The 19,926-nt window shown below is 41.3% G+C and overlaps 1 protein-coding gene across 10 annotated transcripts in view; it reads right to left on the reverse strand.

Moving 5' to 3' along the window:
- Nucleotides 1–19,926, reverse strand: part of N4BP2 (NEDD4 binding protein 2) — a 71,797-nt gene that overhangs the window by 13,043 nt on the left and 38,828 nt on the right. For 9 of the 10 annotated variants that reach the window (XM_084797583.1, XM_084797579.1, XM_084797576.1 and 6 more), the window contains 8 exons: nt 15,904–16,059; nt 11,744–14,055; nt 11,045–11,130; nt 10,337–10,382; nt 8,302–8,489; nt 4,716–4,834; nt 3,697–3,835; nt 1,210–1,398 (listed from right to left, as the gene is read on the reverse strand). In XM_084797583.1, the coding sequence (XP_084653709.1) occupies nt 1,210–1,398; nt 3,697–3,835; nt 4,716–4,834; nt 8,302–8,489; nt 10,337–10,382; nt 11,045–11,130; nt 11,744–14,055; nt 15,904–16,059 (3,235 nt within the window). Of the gene's footprint in view, nt 1–1,209; nt 1,399–3,696; nt 3,836–4,715; nt 4,835–8,301; nt 8,490–10,336; nt 10,383–11,044; nt 11,131–11,164; nt 11,459–11,743; nt 14,056–15,903; nt 16,060–19,926 lie in introns of those variants that run through there. The other variant, XM_084797575.1, reaches the window with a different exon arrangement.

Here is a 19,926-nt window from a genome sequence, read left to right on the forward strand (position 1 = left end):
TGATAACCGTTGGTATCTCAAACATCTTCTAGTTACCCCCCTGCCCATGGTCTAGTGCTTGACACTTTCTTTCTGTTCAATAACAGAAGATTAAAGCATGTGGAACTACAAAAATGAAAGGATGTTTCTTACTCTGTCATGCAAAATAAGCCCAGCAAGAAATTTTACTTTGTTGAAAAATATTAATATTCTTTTCCTCTTTGTGAACATAAAGGTAGTAAGGGGTGGCTCAGTGGTTAGGAGCACTTGCTGGCAAACACGAAGACCTGCAGTGAAGTCAGGGTAAGGAGGTGGGCAGATCTGTATGTGCCTTAACCCAGCACAGGGGAAGGGCAGGTGGATCCTGGAGCCTCACTGGCAAGCCAACACAGCTGAAAAGCTCAACTTCCAGTTCAGTACTTCCTCACTGCCTGTCTTAGGGCAATAAATGGGAAAGTGATGTGGAAAATACCTGCTGTCCTCCTCTGGCCTCTTCGCGCACAGGAACATGCACTTACACTAATGTGCATGTACCAAATACACACACACACACACACACACACACACACACACACAAATAAATAAATGCTTTACTTAAAATCCAAAGAATGTGAGACAAGGTAAGACCCATATGATTTCAATCTAACACAACTTTTTCTGCTTTCTTTTCTCCAGGAAACTTCTATCTGTTCAGACATGCTACTGAATGATAAACTCAGGCCTCAGGTGACCAGGAGACCACTAGATGCTCAATTTAATGTAAAGGAAAATATGAAAAAACAAGCCACAACTGCCCAGGCCTAGTGGTACATGGCCATACTCCCAGCAACTTGGAGAGCGAAGGCACGGAAACACATGTCCAAGGCCAACCCGGGTAATTCAGCAGGACTCCTCTAACATAAAAGATACAGGAAAGGAAAGAAAAGGTGAAATAAAGAGGGAAACGCAGCCCGGGTGGAGCACCTGTGTGAGAGCAAGTTCACGCTGCGGCCCGAAGAACAGCTATGAGTCATGAAGCTGCTCATGCACGCTCAAGGACAGAAGCTGAGCAGAGCAGACAAAACTCTCACAATCGTGGCATTCTTTTACATTAAGCCACTTTATGCTACTTATACAATCTCTAAATTCTTCCCCAATTGTTAAGCCAAAACTTAGTGTAAGCACCGTGTCCTTCAGACTAACTGAATACCGTAGCTGATGAACAAAAGTGTGACCGGTTCTGCGCCTCACCTGCTGGGCGTAGAAGGTGGCCACGTTCTTCTTCCCCATGCGGTAGGCTTCCTTGGCCTTGCTGTAGCACTCCATCCTCTTCTGCTGGTGCAGGAAGGCTTCGGCCCGGTAGTCGTCATACTCCGGGTACTCAAAGTCCTGGAAGGACGGCTCACCTGAGGCATCGTCAGTCTCTTTCTGCTTCTTTGCCTAGAAGAACACAATACATAATATGCAAACGAAGCTTGAAATGGATGTCTTGTTTTGAGTGGATGTCTTGTCAGAAAATGCACACACACACTAGGCTCTGAGGCAGCGTGGTGGCACATGCTTGCAATCCTAGTACTCAGCTGGGAAGCAAAAACAGGAAGATGAGACAATCTGGTGAGTTCAGGGTGGTGTGGTCATCAACAGGCAGGAAGACCAGGACGGCGCGGGCTACACAGTAGTTGGAGGCTACTTGGGACTATATGGGACTCTGTCTAAAAAGAAAACCCAGCAGGCACTGCAATGCACGCCTTTAATCCCAGCAATTGGGAGGCAGAGACAGGTGGACCTCTGAGTTCAAGGCCAGCCTGATCTAGCCTGGTCTACAGAGGGAGTTCCAAGACAAGCCAGAACCACACAGAGAAACTCTGCCTAAAGAGAAAAAAAAGAGGGAGGGAGGGAGGGAGGGAGGGAGGGAGGGAAGGAAGGAAGGAAGGAAGAAAGGCCAAATGAACGGCTAGACTCATCTTTTTTCTCAGAAGAGAGTTCCTCAGTATCTACACTGTAAGCCAAGCACTCACTGCCATTAGCCTTTTCATGTTATAATATTTTCCCTTCTTCAACCACTTCTAGACATGGAAATGAACTTCAAATTATTATTTTCTTTACAGATGGGTGAGACAGGGTCTCTCTGTGTAGCCCTGGCTGTCCTAGAACCCGTTCTGTAGACCAGGCTGGCCGCAAACTCAAAGATCCACCTGCCTCTGCCTTCCAAGTGCTGGGATTAAAGGCGTGTGGCACCAGCATGTGGCCTGGCTGTTCTTCAAAATTATTAAAATATAATTAGGTCATAAAATCAAGCCAAAAGGTAAAAGGTAAGATGGTCAGAGAACAATACAAATGTATTCAGCACAAAAATCCAAGTTTTGGTTTGTGTTTAAACCTATTCAAGTGTCAAGCCTTGGCTAGTGTTGCACCCGGCACTCACGGGCAGAGGCAGGGCTCAGCTCACTCTTGACTACATAGGGAACATGAAGCCAGCTAGAGATACGATGTCTTGCATTAAACAAAATTTCAATGAGAAATTCCAACTTAAAGTTTTTAAAAGCCAATTAAAAACAAATAATTTAAAAGTCAGACTACCTCGTGACATTAGCATGGCTGATAGCAGAGGTAAGGACACTTATGGGTCAGTTTCAACCTACTGCGTACCATTAGCCACCATGGTCAGGTGGAGAATTCCAGAAACCATTCAAAATAAAGCCTGTACTCACAAGCTCAGCACCACGGGAGGCCAAGCAGGTGACTGAGAACAGTATAAGCTACATAGTGAGATCCTCTCTCAGAAACCAAGCACAGCAGAGTGCTTCTGTATGTATGTACACCCACATGCTCATGTGATATAGTTATTATCCAAACAGGTCCTTAAAGAGGCTAGTCACTCTAATATAAACCATAAAATAATAATTATGCAAACTGCCCATATGCTTTTCCATCAAGAAAGAAAACTGTATTTTAGATAATATTCTCAGACAGTATATCCAAATATCTTTAGAACAGGGGTTCCCCACCTGAGGGTTACAAACCCTTTGGGGATCGCATATCAGATATCCTGCATATCAGATAATTACATTATGATTCATAACAGAAGCAAAATTACAGTTATGAAATAACAAAATGGTTTTATGAGTACTTAGGAGGCAGAGGCAGGCAGATCACTGTGAGTTCGAGGCCAGCCTGGTCTACAAAGGGAGTCCAGGACAGCCAAGGCTACACAGAGAGACCCTGTCTTGAAAAATCAAACAAAAAATAAAACATTTTCAAGGTAAAATAGAAAAACCACTTAGGAAAAAGGTTAAATATTTCTGCCTACATATTTAGATTCTAAGATCTATGAAACAATAAAAACCACTGCTATTCAACTATGCCTCATACTCTACTGTGTCTACACAGAGAAGCCTACACAGAGGCAGAGACAGGAAGAGTTCTGGGTTCAAGGTCAGCTTGGTCTAAAGAGCGAACTCCAGGACAAAGAAACGCTGTCTCAAAACAACAAAATGAAAAAGAAAGAAAACTCTCCACAGAGTCTATAGGGACTTAAAATGCTTATCCTGTATACCAATATGAACATAATTAGTATAAATTAATTCTTTGGAGTACACAGATATTCTTTTAAAAATAAGTTTATAAACTAGTCAAAATAGAGAAAAATAATTATTAAATTACTATACTCAATAAACAAAACCATGTTTTTATATACATTTATTTGGTAAAAAGATAAAAGATCAAATCACTCCATACCTTTTTCTCTTTAGGTTTCAGTGTGGTTTGAGAAGTGACAGTCTCATTTTGGTGAACACACTCCTGAGCTACAACTGTTTTCACAGGGTCTCCTTCAAGAACACAGTTTAGAAACTGCACCGTGTGTTCCAGTGAATAGCTGTTTAAATATATTTAAATACGAAACATCAAAGTTCTGTGGCATAAACACCATAAACCATCTTCAAGCATTCTGTAAGAGCATGCCCTGCCTTTGCAGAGAATCCAGGCTTGGCTCCCAGCATCTGCAAACCTGCTCACAACTGCACTTGCCCGGGGATCTAAGGCCCTCCTGCTGCTGCTGCTGCGAGCACTAGTCACACATGGGGTGCACATACATACATGTGGGTAAACACTCATACGCATAAGATAATAACTATTTTTAAATTGAAAAGTATAAGAAATTGGCTTACTTTTAAGTTTTTAATACTGAAACTGGTATTCTAATACTGGTTTTTCAAGACAGGGTTTCTTAGTGTAACCCTGGCTGTCCTGGACTCGCTCTGTAGACCAAGATGGCCTCAACTCACAGCAATCTATCTACCTGCCTCTGCCTCCCAAGTGTTTGATTAAAGGCGTGTGCCGCCACCACCACCACCTGGCACATGTTTCTTTTAACTGCATCATCTATATCACATAAATCTTCTTACAGTCTGTATACAGTTCATTTCCTTCCAAAATCAAACACAGATACAACACCTCAATGCCAGTATTTGTACTGTAGCAAACTCTACCAAACAACACCAGGCTCCAGTTTAAAATGGACACAAAGCACTGTCCAGCTCTCAGTCCCATGTTATCTGGGCATGTTACTCATAGTGAAAAGGTAACGAAAACATTAACAAATACCAGTGGCTAGAAATTTTCATTCTCTTTACAATATAATGAATATTACATATTAAATTTAATAATTTATTAGATGAACACTAGAGATGATTTGCTATGTATGTGCAGGGACACTAGTGCAGAAATCACAGCCTATCCCTCTAGCACCCACTCACTTGTGGTCTTTGAAAATGTCCACCAGGAAATTTTGATTAATGGCTGGAAATATTTTAAAGAGCTGCTTCTCCTTTAGTTTAGTGGCACAGTCTTTTTCAAACATAAGTGTCTCCCGTTTCTAAAACAAAACAGAAAACAATCACCCATAAGATGAAATTTATAAGCCAGACAATACTGAACAAAAGCCTAATTATTTTGTTGCAAAAAGACCAATGATTTGTAACACAGGTTTTCTTCACTGATCAAAGGCTGAGGTTAGGAACATAAGTATTCTTACACCATCTATTTATATCCCATTTTTGCCAAGCATCTGAAGATGTTCATAAATACACAGTCATGTATATACACATACACACACACAACACAGTCTACCATGTATTGTAACAAGGGTGAAGCTACATGTACAGTCATGAACCACGTAACAATGCTTCAGTAAACGATGGACCACATGTGAACTGGTATATGCTGTACCATGAAGCCTTGGTGTGCATTGGGCGAACCACACTATGACATCATATTATAAATCACATAATGATACTTTATTTGGGATGTCACTAATCAATGTAACTATTAAAACAAAGTCAAAGATCAGAGAAAATAAAGACAAGGATATAGGATAAAGCTAGCAATTAAAATCCGTATATAAGCCCATGCCACAAACTCCTGTACAATAACTACAAATTTAGTTCTGAGCCCCTTAGTGGCTAAGGGGAAAGAGATATTCTCAGTGTCTATAAAATAAAAACAAACCAGTTCCTGAGGAGAAGTAGCTTTTCTGGTACAAAAACCTGAGAAAAATGTCTCTCTCCCTTGAGTCCCTCATTAAGGGACACTGTGATGCAGTGAACGACCTCAAAAATATATTTTCCTCAGTAGGGAGAAACCACAACGTGTAAATATTGCAAATTTAGGTTGACAGAAAACCTTAAAAGTTACAATTGTTTAAAATGTTTTCACAAATACATTTACTAAAACATAACTATGTGAGTATTGTTACTTTCCACACTCCACAAAGCCGTGTATCCACAACTACTACCCCGGCCAGGCAGAGGCGCACATGCCTATAATGCTTGACATGCAAGAAAGAAAGACGGATAGTTTAAGGACAGTCTGAGCTATATATTGAAATCCTAGCACAAAAAAATTAAACTTCAAATAAGTAAGTAAAGTAAAATTGTCAGACTAAATGGATTTTCCAAACTAGCTCTCTGTCTGCCTGCGCACAGTGGCGTGCACCACGTGACGGCTGTGGCGGCGCCGTCCCAGTCTGTCTGCCTTCTTGCTGTCTCCACCCCAGCAGCTCAGATGCTAGCACACCCAGTTTTTTAAAAGCATTTTATGATGGTGTTGGGGGATTTAAATTCGGGGCTGCATGTTTGACAGGAAGTATTCTTACCCTCTGAGCCACTTTTCTCTAGAGTCTTCAGAGTATCTTTTTTTTTTTTAATTAATGCTAAACTAAATTATGAAAAACATTCTTCAAGTAGCTAGGTAGTGGTGGCACACACCTTTAATCCCAGCACTCGGGAGGCAGAGGCAGGCGGATCAGTGTGAGTTCGAGGCCAGCCTGGTCTACAAAGTGAGTCCAGGACAGCCAAGGCTACACAGAGTTACCTTGTCTCGAAAAACCAAAAAAAGAAAGGAAGGAAGAAAGAAAGGTCCTGAGTTCAATTCTCAGCAACCACTGGCAGCTCAAAACAATCTATAACGAGATCTGGTGCCCTCTTGTGGCACTCAGACATTCATGCAGGTAGAATAGTGTATATATAATAAACAGCAATTAAATCTTTTTTTAAAAAAAGAAAGTCAAAGGAAACTCATTTGTTAACTCCTATTGAGAGATTATGCGGCAGGCCAGAAATATAAAGGTAATTTTCAATAATGGAAATAGTATTTCAGCAAAACTACTACACTATTTAAGCTGTGTTAGGTGTTCCTATTTCTCTCAAGATAATCCATTTTTTCAGCTTACTGTACATAAATTAAGAAGGATATCTGAAGACTGGAGAGATGGTTCAGAGGTTGAGAGCACTCTTGCTCCTCAATTCCCAGCAACCACATGGCGGCTCACAGCCATCTATAATGAGATCTGCTGACCTCTTCTGGCCTGTGGGTGTTACATGCAGGCAGAGCATTGTATATATACATAAATAATAAATCTTTTTTTAAAAAAATACAAAAGAAAAAGAAAAGGGTATCTGAAACTGCAGAAAAATTTAAAGATACTATTAGAAGCTATTTTATGTACAGGTGGGACAACAGAACTTAATCATGACTATAGCAGATGGGGTGTGCATGTGTATAAAGAACGCCTCCTGCACGGCAGCCATGTCAGAAGGTGCCTCTGTGAGTCATACACACATTAAAGGCTAGAACGTCCTGGGCACTGCCTAAGTGCTGCCTTTTCCCTTGATAACTGGACTAAATAACTTCTAAAGTCTTTCCATTTTAATTTTTAAATTCTTTAGTTCTTTTGGTTTGGTTTTTCCGAGACAGGATTTCTCTGTGTAGCCTTGGCTGTCCTGGACTTGCTTTGTAGACCAGGCTGGCCTCGAACTCACAGAGACTGACCTGCTTCTGCCTCCCGAGTGCTGGGATTACAGGTGTGCGCCATCTCGCCCAGTGGAATTCTTTAGTACTTAATTTCAAAAGTTAAAAAAAAAAAACTGAAAACAAATTTGAAAGAAACCAATTTCCCTAATGGCTTCAAATATGTTGAAGAACAAAAAGTAAATAAGATGTAATAAAGTTGTTTATAAACTTTAGTTGAAGAGTAGAAAAAGAAGCAAACTGAGTTATAAATTCAATTCCTAAGTTCCTAAACTTTTTTGTTTTAAAGATCAGCACATCTCAGTCAGTAGACAGAGTCAGGTGTGGAGAGAACATCTTTAAAAAAGCAATAGTGGGCGTGGTGGCGCACGCCTTTAGTCCCAGCACTCAGGGAGTCAGAGGCAGGCGGATCAATGTGAGTTCGAAGCCAGCCTGGTCTACAAAGCGTGTCCAGGACAGCCAAAGCTAACACAGAGAGACCTTGTCTCAAAAAATTAATAAAAATAAAAATAAAAATAAAAATAAAGCAATACTATTACTGTTACTAAATGAAAGATTTCATATTTTTCTGTAAGTAAAAGATTACAGAGGTAAATGTTAGAAACTACCAATGAAGCCTGTCAGGGGCAGCGCATGCCTTTAATCCCAGCCAGCACACAGGAGGCAGAGGCAGGAGGATCTCTCAGTTCAAGGCTAGCCTGGTCTACAGAGTGAGTTCCAGGACAGACAGGGCTACACAGAGAAACCCTGTCTGAAAAAATAAAAACAAAACTACCAATGATAACAGCTTGACGGCCTGAAAAAAAAAAAAACTCAATCTAAAATAAACACACACTTAACAGGACCGCTTGCGTGTGTCAGAATGTCATCTAAAAGAAGCCTTGACTTCAGAACATACACACTTTTCAGCTTTAATACTGACTTCTGCCAGATTAAATATAAAGTCCAAATCTAGAGACAGAATGAAATGAAAACCACAAACTAAAGCGACACTGCAGCCCAGGAGCATGGGTCAGGGTCTGGGCCAGCCCGTACCAAGTCATGTTTCTCCTGTAAGGCAATTTCTTCCGACATTATTTCTCGCAGAGACACTTTCTTTGTTTGAGCATTCCAGGGATCCAGCGTCTCGGGTGCTGCTACAGTCTTCAATAATTTTTTGCCTGTTTTCTGGGATGACTTTTGTTCAGAATTATCAAGAACAGCAAGTCCAGCCAGCAAAGGGTCTACAAGAATAATATAAAGTGGTGCCACGTATTTGGCAATTAATGTACAAATTAAGCATTAGCCACAAAACAAAAGAAACATGAGATTTTAAAGTCCTCCTCAGCTTGTAATATGACTTTGAAATTTCAAAATAAGCCTTTACATAACCACAAGCAAAAACTGGTGACATAGCAGTATTTAGGTATTACTGTAAGTCAGCTCAGTGCTTTGCGTTCTTCTGTGTTTCTCTCTCTGACTCCCTCCCTCCCCAACACAGCAGCGCATGCTGGGGAGCTCCACTCGGCCCCACCCTGCTACTCCTGGCACTGAGAAGAGCAACATGCTAACAAGCAGTAATAGACCAGAAGCACACCATAAATAGCAAATTACAACAAAACAAAGAACAAACCATAAAGGTCAGCTAACAAGAGTTAACGTGTAACACTTTAGCATCTAAGCGGGTAGAGGCTGCTTCTGGTAATACTCCTGTCTCTGTGGGAAGTGAAGAAACGGCAACTGCTGCACCCACTGATGTCCATATAAACCAAAATACAGGTCCAGTCACTTCTGCCATCAGCCAGCTTTATCCCTCTTTTCAAATGTTTGTATTATTGTTTGAAAGGTCTATACATCCCTCTCCCTTCCGTGTCTCTTCCCAGACCACCCTCCCCGCATCCCAGACCAAGCGACTTTCTGTTTTTTATTTTCTCAAGCCCAGAGTCCCTATCGCTGCTGGCTACTCTTAGGTGTGTGGCCAGCTTTTCTCTTCAACTTACAACTCGAGCACAAGAAAGAACACGTGGAGCCCGAGACTCTCCGACCCACAGTCCCTGGCCTTGGTTGCAGTGTGCAGTGCACAAAGGTACGCAAGGCGCTCCCGTACAGAAGAAGGGCCCTTCTTACCAGGTCTGCTATGACAAAGATCATAGGCGATAAACTGTGTAAAAGGTCATCTGGAATCAAGGACCTTCAAGTTGGCAGCATTTACCAAAAAAGCAGGTTTACCTTTGTATCTAACACAGTGATATCAATAAAGATTTCAATGGCCAGGTAATAATTCTAAAATGCTTTGGCACAACCTGACCACTTGGGCAGTACGCATGCAGCACCCTCGAGACACTCCACAGCCTTCGTGATGAACACACAGTGGACAGCCCTATTTTCCTCTCAGTTTGTTATGCATCAAGACTTACTGCTAAAAGTTTTTGAGAGAACATTTATCTGTAACTGGCATGGTGTGAGCCAAGTACTCAAAAAGCTTAAGAAAGAAGTATTGCAAATTCGAGACCAGCCTTGGCTGCAGACTGTCTGAATTAAAACACAAAAGGACAATTTTTAAAAAATAATTTCTTAGCTGGGCATGGTGGTGCATGCCTTTAGTCCCAGTCCAGAGTAGCCAGGCCTACTACATGGAGAAATCCTGTCTAAAAAAAAAAAAAAATTCCTGGTGGATGGTGGCGTACACCTTTAATCCCAGCACGACAGAGGCAGCAGGCAGACCTCTGTGAGTCTACATAATGATTTCCAGGACACTGAGGGATACACAAACAAACCCTGTCTCAAAAATCAAACAACAAACAAAATTTGAGGGACATGGCAAACAAAAGTACCTGCTGCCAAACTTGATAATCAGAGTTCAATGCCCAGGATCCATATGATAGAAAGAGACACCTGAAAACTCTCCTCTGACCTCTACACATACACCAAGACACAGACACACAGACACACACACACATACACACACTTTAATGTTATTTTAAGAACCCTTGGGTAACATATTTTGTGGAAGTCCATTTAAAATGAGTTAAAATATGCACAGTTAGCATTTCAACATCAAGACAAAGAGAAGTCAAAGTCTGTTCTTTACCTTGCACACACTTGCCACAAGACACCTCCTCCTGTCTCTGCCGCTCCTAAACACAAAGGCGGAAAGCAAAAGTTGGCAAAGGAGGGTGCACTAGGAAACAAGGCTACAAAGTTATATTGGTTCTTCCTGTAAACTATAAACCATTATTAAAATTAAGTAAAATGAGCCAGGCGTGGTGTAGCACACCTACAACCCCAGCACTCAAGAGAGGCAGAGACAGACATATATCTGTGAGTTCCAGGCCAGCCTGGTCCACAAAGCAAGTCTAGGACAGCCAAGGCTACACAGAGAAATCCTGTCTCGAAAACAACAACGACAAAATTAAGTAAAATAATGAAACTATATAAATAAAATTACCAAGAATAGCTCTATCGGGGTGAAGAGATGGCTCAGAAGTTAAAGAGCACTGGCTGCTCTTCAAGAGGACCCAGATTAAACTCCCAGCACCCACATGACAGCTCACAACCGTCTGTAACGCCTGTTCCTGATCTAACACCCTCACACAGACATACATACAGGCAAAACACTATTGCACATAAAATACAGATTTTAAAAAACAGCTACGTCTATATATATTTTCCCCACTTCGGAGCTCTTTTTTAAGATTTTCACTATTAAAAAATAAAATTATGTCCACGTGTATTAAGTCTGCATATGGCTACGTGTAAAACAGACACAGGGAGCATGTCATACAAGGGCGCTACCAACCATTACAGAGTCTCTCCATTTCTCATGAATCACTTTAGCCAGATTCAGATCTATATGAACCACGCAATCTTCAACTGTTAGAGACCCTTGTAATGGGAAGAGAAAGAAAATATAATCACTACTCATCATGCATTTACAGAAAACGTACTCAACTATCATATGCGTAAGTTAAATGTTGTCATTAATTACTAACACATTTCTATTTGCTTGTAACATTTTTATGTTCTGTGCCATTGTTTTCATACTTAAGTGGTGGAACATGTAAAACTTCAAAATCTGCTAAACTATTCACTTGCCTGTGCCTCAGTAACTTAATAATTCTTCCAAAGTATTAGTTGAGATAACAGGAGTCCAGGAAATTAATTCCTCCCTTAAATCTACCTGAAATAGCACCAGAAGACTCGAAGTTCACGTCTGCAAATGAATGAGGAAAGTACTGGAGAAAACTTTCAACATACTCATGGAAATACTGAAATTACTGAAATATAAAACTCTATATAAATATTCTCCACTTCAAATTGTTTTAAATCCTTTAAAAACATGTTATATTAAAAATAAGGCACTATGTAAAATTATGTGACAAAAATTACTGATACACTGAACCAACAAAAATTGCCAACCGGGCTAGAAACTACATGCTATTTACACACACACACACACACACACACTCACTCACACACACACTCACTTTTTCCTTACCTGAATCAATACCAACTGGGCCAAATAATTCACTAAGTTGGAAAGCCAGCTCAGGGGGCAATGCCAACTCCAAACAGTCAATGGTCAGAGATTTGGCCATCGCTGGTGCGGGATTCAATACCTCAGTTCTATCCTCTTCACTTATTCCTGCTGACAAATTAGTTCCTGGCATGAGAAGCTTCTCCACTTCCTGTTTCTCCTCATTGATCAAGTCTTCCATGTTCACGTAATCCTTAAGAAGATTTTCATTTTTCTTTACTTCCAAAGATCCAGCAAAATAAACAAGTTCATCTAGTTCAGGATTTGAAGAGCTTGTCGCAGAGTTTATAAACTCAGATAAATTTAAGAAAGAATGCATATTGTCTCCAGTCTCTGTGACATCTTTAGGGACTCTGGATTCTGTAGTACGTGGGAAAGACTGTCTGAAACTATACGCACCTGGCAATCCAGCCCGACTGTTAGGAACTATTTCATCATTACTCGTTCCGTTTGCACTGGCATGAGGGAATATTCTGGTTATGAATTCAGGGTTCTCAGGACTTACATTTCTTAGCTCCTTCTGCTTTGCGCTCCCCTTTTCAGCGTCACCAGCAGGCTGTGCACTAGTGTTCCTGATACCCATGCCAGAACTAAACTCTGACACAGGAGAATTAGCATCTTCTGAGGTTCCTTTGTGGCTAATAACCTCCTTCAAATCTAACCCCATAGAAAATGGCCCAACCTGTGACTCAGCGTATAAGTTGGGGGAATTATCAACCTCAGTATCCTCACATAACTTCGTCTCTGAATCCAACAAAAGGCTTGTGGCCCAAATGATATCTTTATTACATCTCTCATATAAATCTTTCAGGGCTTCTAAGGAGAAGGATCCAAACAGTTTGCACAGGATGTTAAGATTTTCGGATTCGTCGGCACTGGTGAGCTCACTCTCCTCAACATAGGTGCTTTTATCATGCATCACTCTATACGGAATTGTTTCCTGAACATTTAATTTTGTATTAAAAGTGAAATCTTTTGGCCTAAACCCATCCAATTTTCCAGTCAACACTCTGACAGAATCTGAAGCACTGATTTTATTCTTTTCTATTTTCCACAAGAGAGCAAAATCTTGGGGCTCAGTCTGGGTACAAGTGCCAGTATCTATTCCAGAAACAACTGCAGACAACCCCACTGGAAATTCTGCTGGAGACCGGGGTCCCGCGACTCCAGGAAGGGTGGCTGAGCTACTGGAAAAGGGAAGGGGCAGTGTGTGCTGGCTATGAACCATTTTGCCCAGGTGAAGCTGATCCTCGGGACTTGTTTTACTGGGCAGCATTTCAGATCCTCGAAGGGAGGAACCCAGCGTTTTCAGTTCTTCAGGGCTTGTGCCCCAATAGGCTTCATGTGCTGGGTATAAGGGTATTTTGCCCATGTTGTCACTGGCTCCAAACTCTAAGCTGGGTTCACCTGAGCCAGCTTTTGGTATTCTCGATCTGTGCTCTCTCTGCGCTAACGAGGCAGCTGAGGGCCAGTCGCCCACGGCGCTGAAGGAGGTCTGCTCATTGCTTCTGTACGTGTCATAGTGATAGCTACTGGGCACCTCAGAAAGAGCATCGCTTCCGTGAGGAGCTCCTTGGGGCTGGGTGTGGTCTGGAGTCACAGGTACCCTAATATCTAATACTTTGTGAGACTGGGGGCGATTATATTTTTTGTCACTTTGTACAGATAAACCTTTTTCAGTTTTCCGGTTCCTTTTGCTTCTCTGGCTAATTGTCTTATCAACTGGCCAGTCACCCACAAAATTTGATGGCTCTTGTTTTGGGAATTTTTCCAAAGATGATTTGCTTTTTTGTTTTCCAATGGTCTTTTTCTTTCCTGCTGCTCTTTCCTCCACCACTTCAGGAGGTGAGGGGTCGTCACGGTGACGTGTGGCTGCACTGGTAAGCTCACACGCTTCTGGATGACTGTCAGTACACAAACTACTTGATGACGCTCCCTCTGTGGGGCTCCAAGCACCTGCTTCAGACGCTGTCGGCTCCAGCTCTTTCTCTCTCTTGTCTGTGGCTTGCATCTTGTTCTCAGAGTCAGGAAGACGGGTGTTTGGAGCTTCCCTAGAGAGAGGGCCACGCACGCCGTGACTCGCGTGACTCGCGTCATTCGCCTCCTTCCTTCCTCTGTTTAAACTGGCAAGAGGGAGCGGGGGACCACTTTCAGGGAACGCTGCTTCCTTGGCCACGTCAAGTGTCTTCTCTTGCGTCAACTCCAGGTGCTTCGAAGATGCGGGTAAGACGTTTCCTTCTTTTTCAGAGGTAACAGCTTCATTGTTTCTTGGGCTACAAGACATTTTTAAGTGTAAGAAAGTCTTTTCACAGTGCCATTAATATTGTGATTTTAATTAAAGAAGCATGCAACCAAACACCACTTTAAATTTATTCTAAATATCCAAAGTTAAACTGCACACAAACCATAAAAGCTGGGATAAAGGTGTAAGGAAGTGGTGCAGATCTACGGCACTGGCCTAACTCTTGTGCAGCCTTGAGTTCAATGCCCAGACTGGTGGAAGAAATACTGTGAGAGCTAATCTTAACCTGTCCCTAAGATTCCACAAACACAGTTTTACTGTGTGTCAACACCTGGCATCGTGCAAAGTATACACAAAGCACACTCTCCAAGTTAGACGCAGTGCCACAGGCTGACCACTACACTGAAAAGTTCTAAATGTGCTCGCAGGAGAGGTCACCACCTTGCTGTCTTCCCTCAGATCAACAGTTTCACAGGTGTTAAGTAGGTCTACCAAGGCGTCCGTCTGCAGTTACAAACTACCTATTCACAGGTTTCTCAGCCTGCGGGTCACCACCTCTTTGGGGGAGGTGAGAACAACGCTAACACAGGAGTTGCCTAACAACAATGGCAAACACATATATTGACATTACGATTCCTAACAGTAGAAAATCAAGTTATGAAATAGCAACGAGAATAATTTTATGGTTGGGGGTCACCACACATGAGGTATATTAAAGGGTTGCAACATTAGTAAGGCTGAGAAGCACAATTTACAGGTCACAAAACCAAGACCATCAAAACACAGTCCCTGAATGAAGCTGTGTGAGAATTCTGAAAGAATCCTAAGAAATCAAGAGTCTTCTGGCCTCTCTGTTCCTCCAATACATGGTGGCTCCTGGAATGTGCTGTTGTGCTGCTCCCAGCTGTGGCAAACAGGAGTGGTTTACTTCAGATTACATATCATGTTGTGATTACTGTTGTTCAGATGACGTTTCCAGGTGGGGTTGTCCTCATGACTGTACACAGCTTCAGCTCGCCTGACCTCCGTTCACATGACCCTCAGAATATAAACGCTGATGCCCTGAATGAAGCTGGCAACTGCATGAGACTTCAGTCTGCCTCATTTTTAGGCTCTGCTCTCCCAGGTGCAAGCTACCAACTAGAGCAGTAACGCAGCATCCTTTGCATGGTTAAGAAAAACTTAAAAAAAAAAAAAATTGAATTCTCTATGTGAAAACTGAAGAGTACATTCATTAAAACCTTTTTTTAAAAAAAGTAATGTGGATATATATAAAAACAACTAAGAGGAAAAGGGAAATACTGGAATCAAAAAAACAAGTATATTTGTTATATAATCAGACTCATCTTTCACATGAACTTTTACTCCTGCTAACACCCTCAGCTGACTTCAAGTGAGACTGTTGAAAGAGAAAAAAATCTCTACTTTTAACATTTTTGGTTTGGTTTTTTTCCCTTCTAAGTTTTTCAAGACAGGATTTCTCTGTGTAGCCCTGGCTATCCTGGACTCACTAGGTAGACCAGGCTGGCCTCAAACTTAGGGATGTGCCTGCCTCCCAAATCCTAGGATTAAAGGCATGCGCCACCACACTCAGCTACTTTTAATGTTTATAAGCAGTGATTTCAAGTCTTCAAAGCTATCATTAAAAAAAGAAACCATAAAGCTGGGCGTGGTGGCGCACGCCTTTAATCCCAGCACTCCGGAGGCAGAGGGAGGTGGATCTGTGAGTTCGAGGACAGCCTGGTCTACAAAGCGAGTCCAGGACAGCCAAGGCTACACAGAGAAACCCTGTCTCAAAAAAAACAATTCATCATCAACAACAACAAAGAGAAACCATAGCTTCAAAATGCATTTTTCTCTGTAAAGCATTCTAACCCACCTAGAGCTCCTGTCCTCACAAGCATATGCACACAACTCGCTCCGCTCCGTTTTCTCCGGGTCTGAAGAACTCATGATTATCGGTACGGAAACAAAGCGCTGATAGTGCTCCAGCATGCGTGCTATCTTCTCTTTGCTTACGCCATGAATATTACGCCTGAAAATTCCAGGGAAGAGAAAGGTGGGGAGAATGTTGGCAACCAAATGAAGAAAACAATAAAAACAAAAACAAAACACCACAAAACAGAACAAAATCCAAAAGACAGCATATCTGTTTTTTTTTTAACTCTGTGCTGGGGACTGAACCCAGGGCCAAGTGCATGCAAGGTAAACAGCCACCACTGAGCTACATCCTAACACCACTAATGACACGACTCAACTGTGTGATCATGTAAGAACAGCAAAATTTTGTTTTGGGAGGTTTGTTTTCATTTAAGATGTGGTCTTGCCCTGAAGCCTGGGCTGCTAACCTAAACTTGGAATCCTCCTGCCTCAGACTTTTGAGTGTTGGAATTAAACCACCACACCCAACCTGGTCAGGCTCTCATAAATTGCCATTTTTATTAATCATCTTACACAATTTTTTCCAGATATCCTTTATTAATTCAGGAGAAAGGTTACAATAACCTGAAAAGATGTGATCTAAAGCTCTGAAAAACATTTCATAAAACAATGATAGTCATTTCATAGGTATTAGCTATGAGCAGTAAGTATTCCACCGCAATGACTCTGAGTAAATGCCCCAAAATGCCTTCCTGTTGTAATAAAACCAGATCCCAGTTAAATTAAAACAAATCTATCTTATTACATGTTAAGTTCAAACAATTTTTAAATTCCTAGCATATTAAGCCTCTGGATGTCCAAATATGAAGTTTATTGTTTGCGTTTGCAGTCTCCCTCACTTATCTGTGTTTGCTGATGAACCTGAGTCAATGAACACTAACACATGGAGACCTTAGGTCCAGGACTGAGGTGCTTTCTGGACTTGCACTTCCAGGAATGGGGTGACATGCTGCAGTCCCTCGTGAGCTAGTTTCTTTTCTTTTCTTTTTTCTTAATGAAAACATCTCAGTTATAACTCTTTTAACTGGGTCTGGGTTCAAGGCTTTGTATCTGAATTCCAGGGCTAATATTTGGCCCTCTTGGGTAAATCTGGCTTTCATATTTACCTACCTCGATCTTGTCTGGTTTCATATCACAGAGAAGCAAAGAGATAGAAAATATGAGAGAGGTTAAGAAACATAGACACAGAGGCCAGAACAAAAAAGGTCTAGTAAACCACTGGTTCAAGTCTGAGGAAGAGAAGAGAGGGCAGGACAGAAGCAGCTTAAAACAAATGCTGAGGATTGTTTGGAACGGATGAATGACACACACATGTCCTGACTGCAGGGGTCAAACAAGGTAACAGCACAGAAAACCTATAGCTAGAAACATGTTAACACTGTCACTCACCAAAGAAAAAGGAGATGACATTAAGCTAGAAATTTTAAAAAATGGCTAATCATATAGACAGAAACAAATGATTAGAATGAGAAGACTTAGCAACAGTAATAAAAATAAAACATAAATGTGATTTTTCACAACAGAAACTGGCTGACATTCCAGAATATATGCAGTGTCTTATAAGAATGAAGATGATAAAAAGATTTTCAAATGAAAATGTAAAACGAAACTGAGTTCCACAAAAACAGACCCTTAATGTGAAGAAAAGTCTAAAGGTAAACACCAGGCAGATAACTCTCATACTAAAGACAGGTCTATGCTGCAATGGGAAAATGAAGCACAAAGAAATAACTGAGCAAAGCAAATGCTTCTGTACAAATCACATAATGATATCTTGTACATTAATGAAGTACTATCGCAGGTGAGTGTTTTAAAGTCCTTGTGTTTGTGAGGAGGAAGGCTGAGAAAATGATTTAATTTTAGAGTTAAATTTCATCCAAAAGTTCTAAAACAAGATGAGAGAAAAACTATACACATATACACGTATGTATGTATATATGTATGTATGTATGTATGTATACACATACATACACACATATTATTATTATTATTATTATTATTATTATTACTACTACTACTACTACTACTACTACTACTACTACTACTACTACTACAACAACAACAACAATCATAGAAGCTGGGCGTGGTGGCACATGACTTTAATCCCATCACTCAGTAGGCAGAAGCAGGTGGATCTCTTTGAGTTTGAGGACAGCCTGGTCTATAAAGTGAGTTCCAAGTCAGCCATGGCTACACAGTTAAGACCCTGTCTCAAAAAAACAAAGCAATAATCATAGAAAGGGTAAAATAAGCAGAAAGTGGCCAATTGTATGAATAACAAAAATACCCATAAAAGAGCTGTCTCTTCATTTGAAGGCAGATGGGACTGAGCATTACGGCATTTGCCTGAAATCCTAACATTTGAGAGGTGGAAACAGGAGGATCAGGGCTACAGAAGATCCTCCAAGCCCCTGCCCCCACCTGCCTCTCACACACACAAGAAAAGGCCAAAGTAAACTGAGAAACCAGCCATGCTAGGCACAATTAAGTACATAAACATTAAGGATATTAAAGGGTAAAAGGTAAAAGTATGAAAAGAAAGTTCTCAAATATTAACTAAAAGGATGCTGGTACAGTTCTACTAATTAAACAAACAAGACTTCACAGCAAAAGCTATTTTAAAGACAGAAGAAAAATCACTAGGAAGGGATAAAGTCCAGTTAATTAAGGTTAACATCACAAAACAATAAGCTCCTAGGAATTTCAACAACCGTCCTCCAAATATGTAGACATAAGTGGGACAACAGAGAAACTGACAGGCAACATACAGAGGGACTGACGCACTGTCTAACACTGGGAGAGTTCACCATCCATCTCCAAAGAAATTAACCCACAAGACTAACCCAAAGAAAAGAAAGCACAGAGCGCTGTAGAGCATGCTGGGATTAACACAACATAACCAGTGCCGTGTGTGTGTGTGTGTGTGTGTGTGTGTGTGTGTGTGTGTGTGTGTGTGTTGTACGAGTGTGCACATGCCATAACAGGTATGTGGAGGTCAGAGCTGACTCTCTTCTTCCACCACGTCACCCCTAGGGACCAAACTCAAGTCCTCAAGGCTTGGCAGCAGGGGCCTTTACTACTGACCCATCTACAGGGCCCAATACACACGCTCATTAAGCAAGTACAGAACACTTAAGAAGTGACAGTTGGGGGTATCTGCAATTACAAGGCCTCAAACCCTACCACTCAGGAGGCAGAGGCAGGCAGATCTCTACAGTTCCAAGGCCTCCAGAACTGCACAGTCAGATATGAGAGAGAGAGAGAGAGAGAGAGAGAGAGAGAGAGAGAGAGAGAGAGAGAGATATGACAGCCATCACACAGGTCACATGATGTTGCCTACTGCAGATGACTGGAAATCCAGAAGAAAACATCCACTGGCTTAGAATTTTAAAAACATAGTTCTCTATAACCCAAGAGCTACAGGGTAGCATTTAATTATAATACAACTTTAAAAATAAACATGCAAAAGAAAGCATTGTACGCTGGGCGTGGTAGTGCACACCTTTAATCCCAGCACTCAGGAGACAAGAGGCAGAAGGATCACTGTGAGTTCGAGGCCAGCCTGGTCTATAAAGTGAGTCCAGGACAGCCAAGGCTACACAGAGAGACCCTGTCTCAAAAAACCAAAAATAAACAAACAAACAAACAAAGCAAGCATTGTACACTAAACCAAGTAAAGTAGCAAAGAGAGTTTCAGCGACACACGCTCCTACTATAAAAATGATTTACCTACACCTTCAAGTAAAGATTTTAAAAAACAACAGAAATAAGCAAAATATATATTTTAAAGCAAAGAACATAGAATAAAAAATCATAAATGATTAAGCAAAATAGCGCACTACAGAAAAGAAGATCAACCAAGTGAAGTGCTCTTTATTTATGAAGGTCACTTTGAAGAAAAAAAATAAAAGCAAAGAAAAAAAGTATCACTAGTGAGAGTAATGAGAAGAATAGGAGAAAC

Source organism: Acomys minous, assembly GCF_964271855.1.
Source record: "Acomys minous genome assembly, chromosome: 10".
In the NCBI taxonomy this organism is placed as follows: Eukaryota; Metazoa; Chordata; class Mammalia; order Rodentia; family Muridae; genus Acomys; species Acomys minous.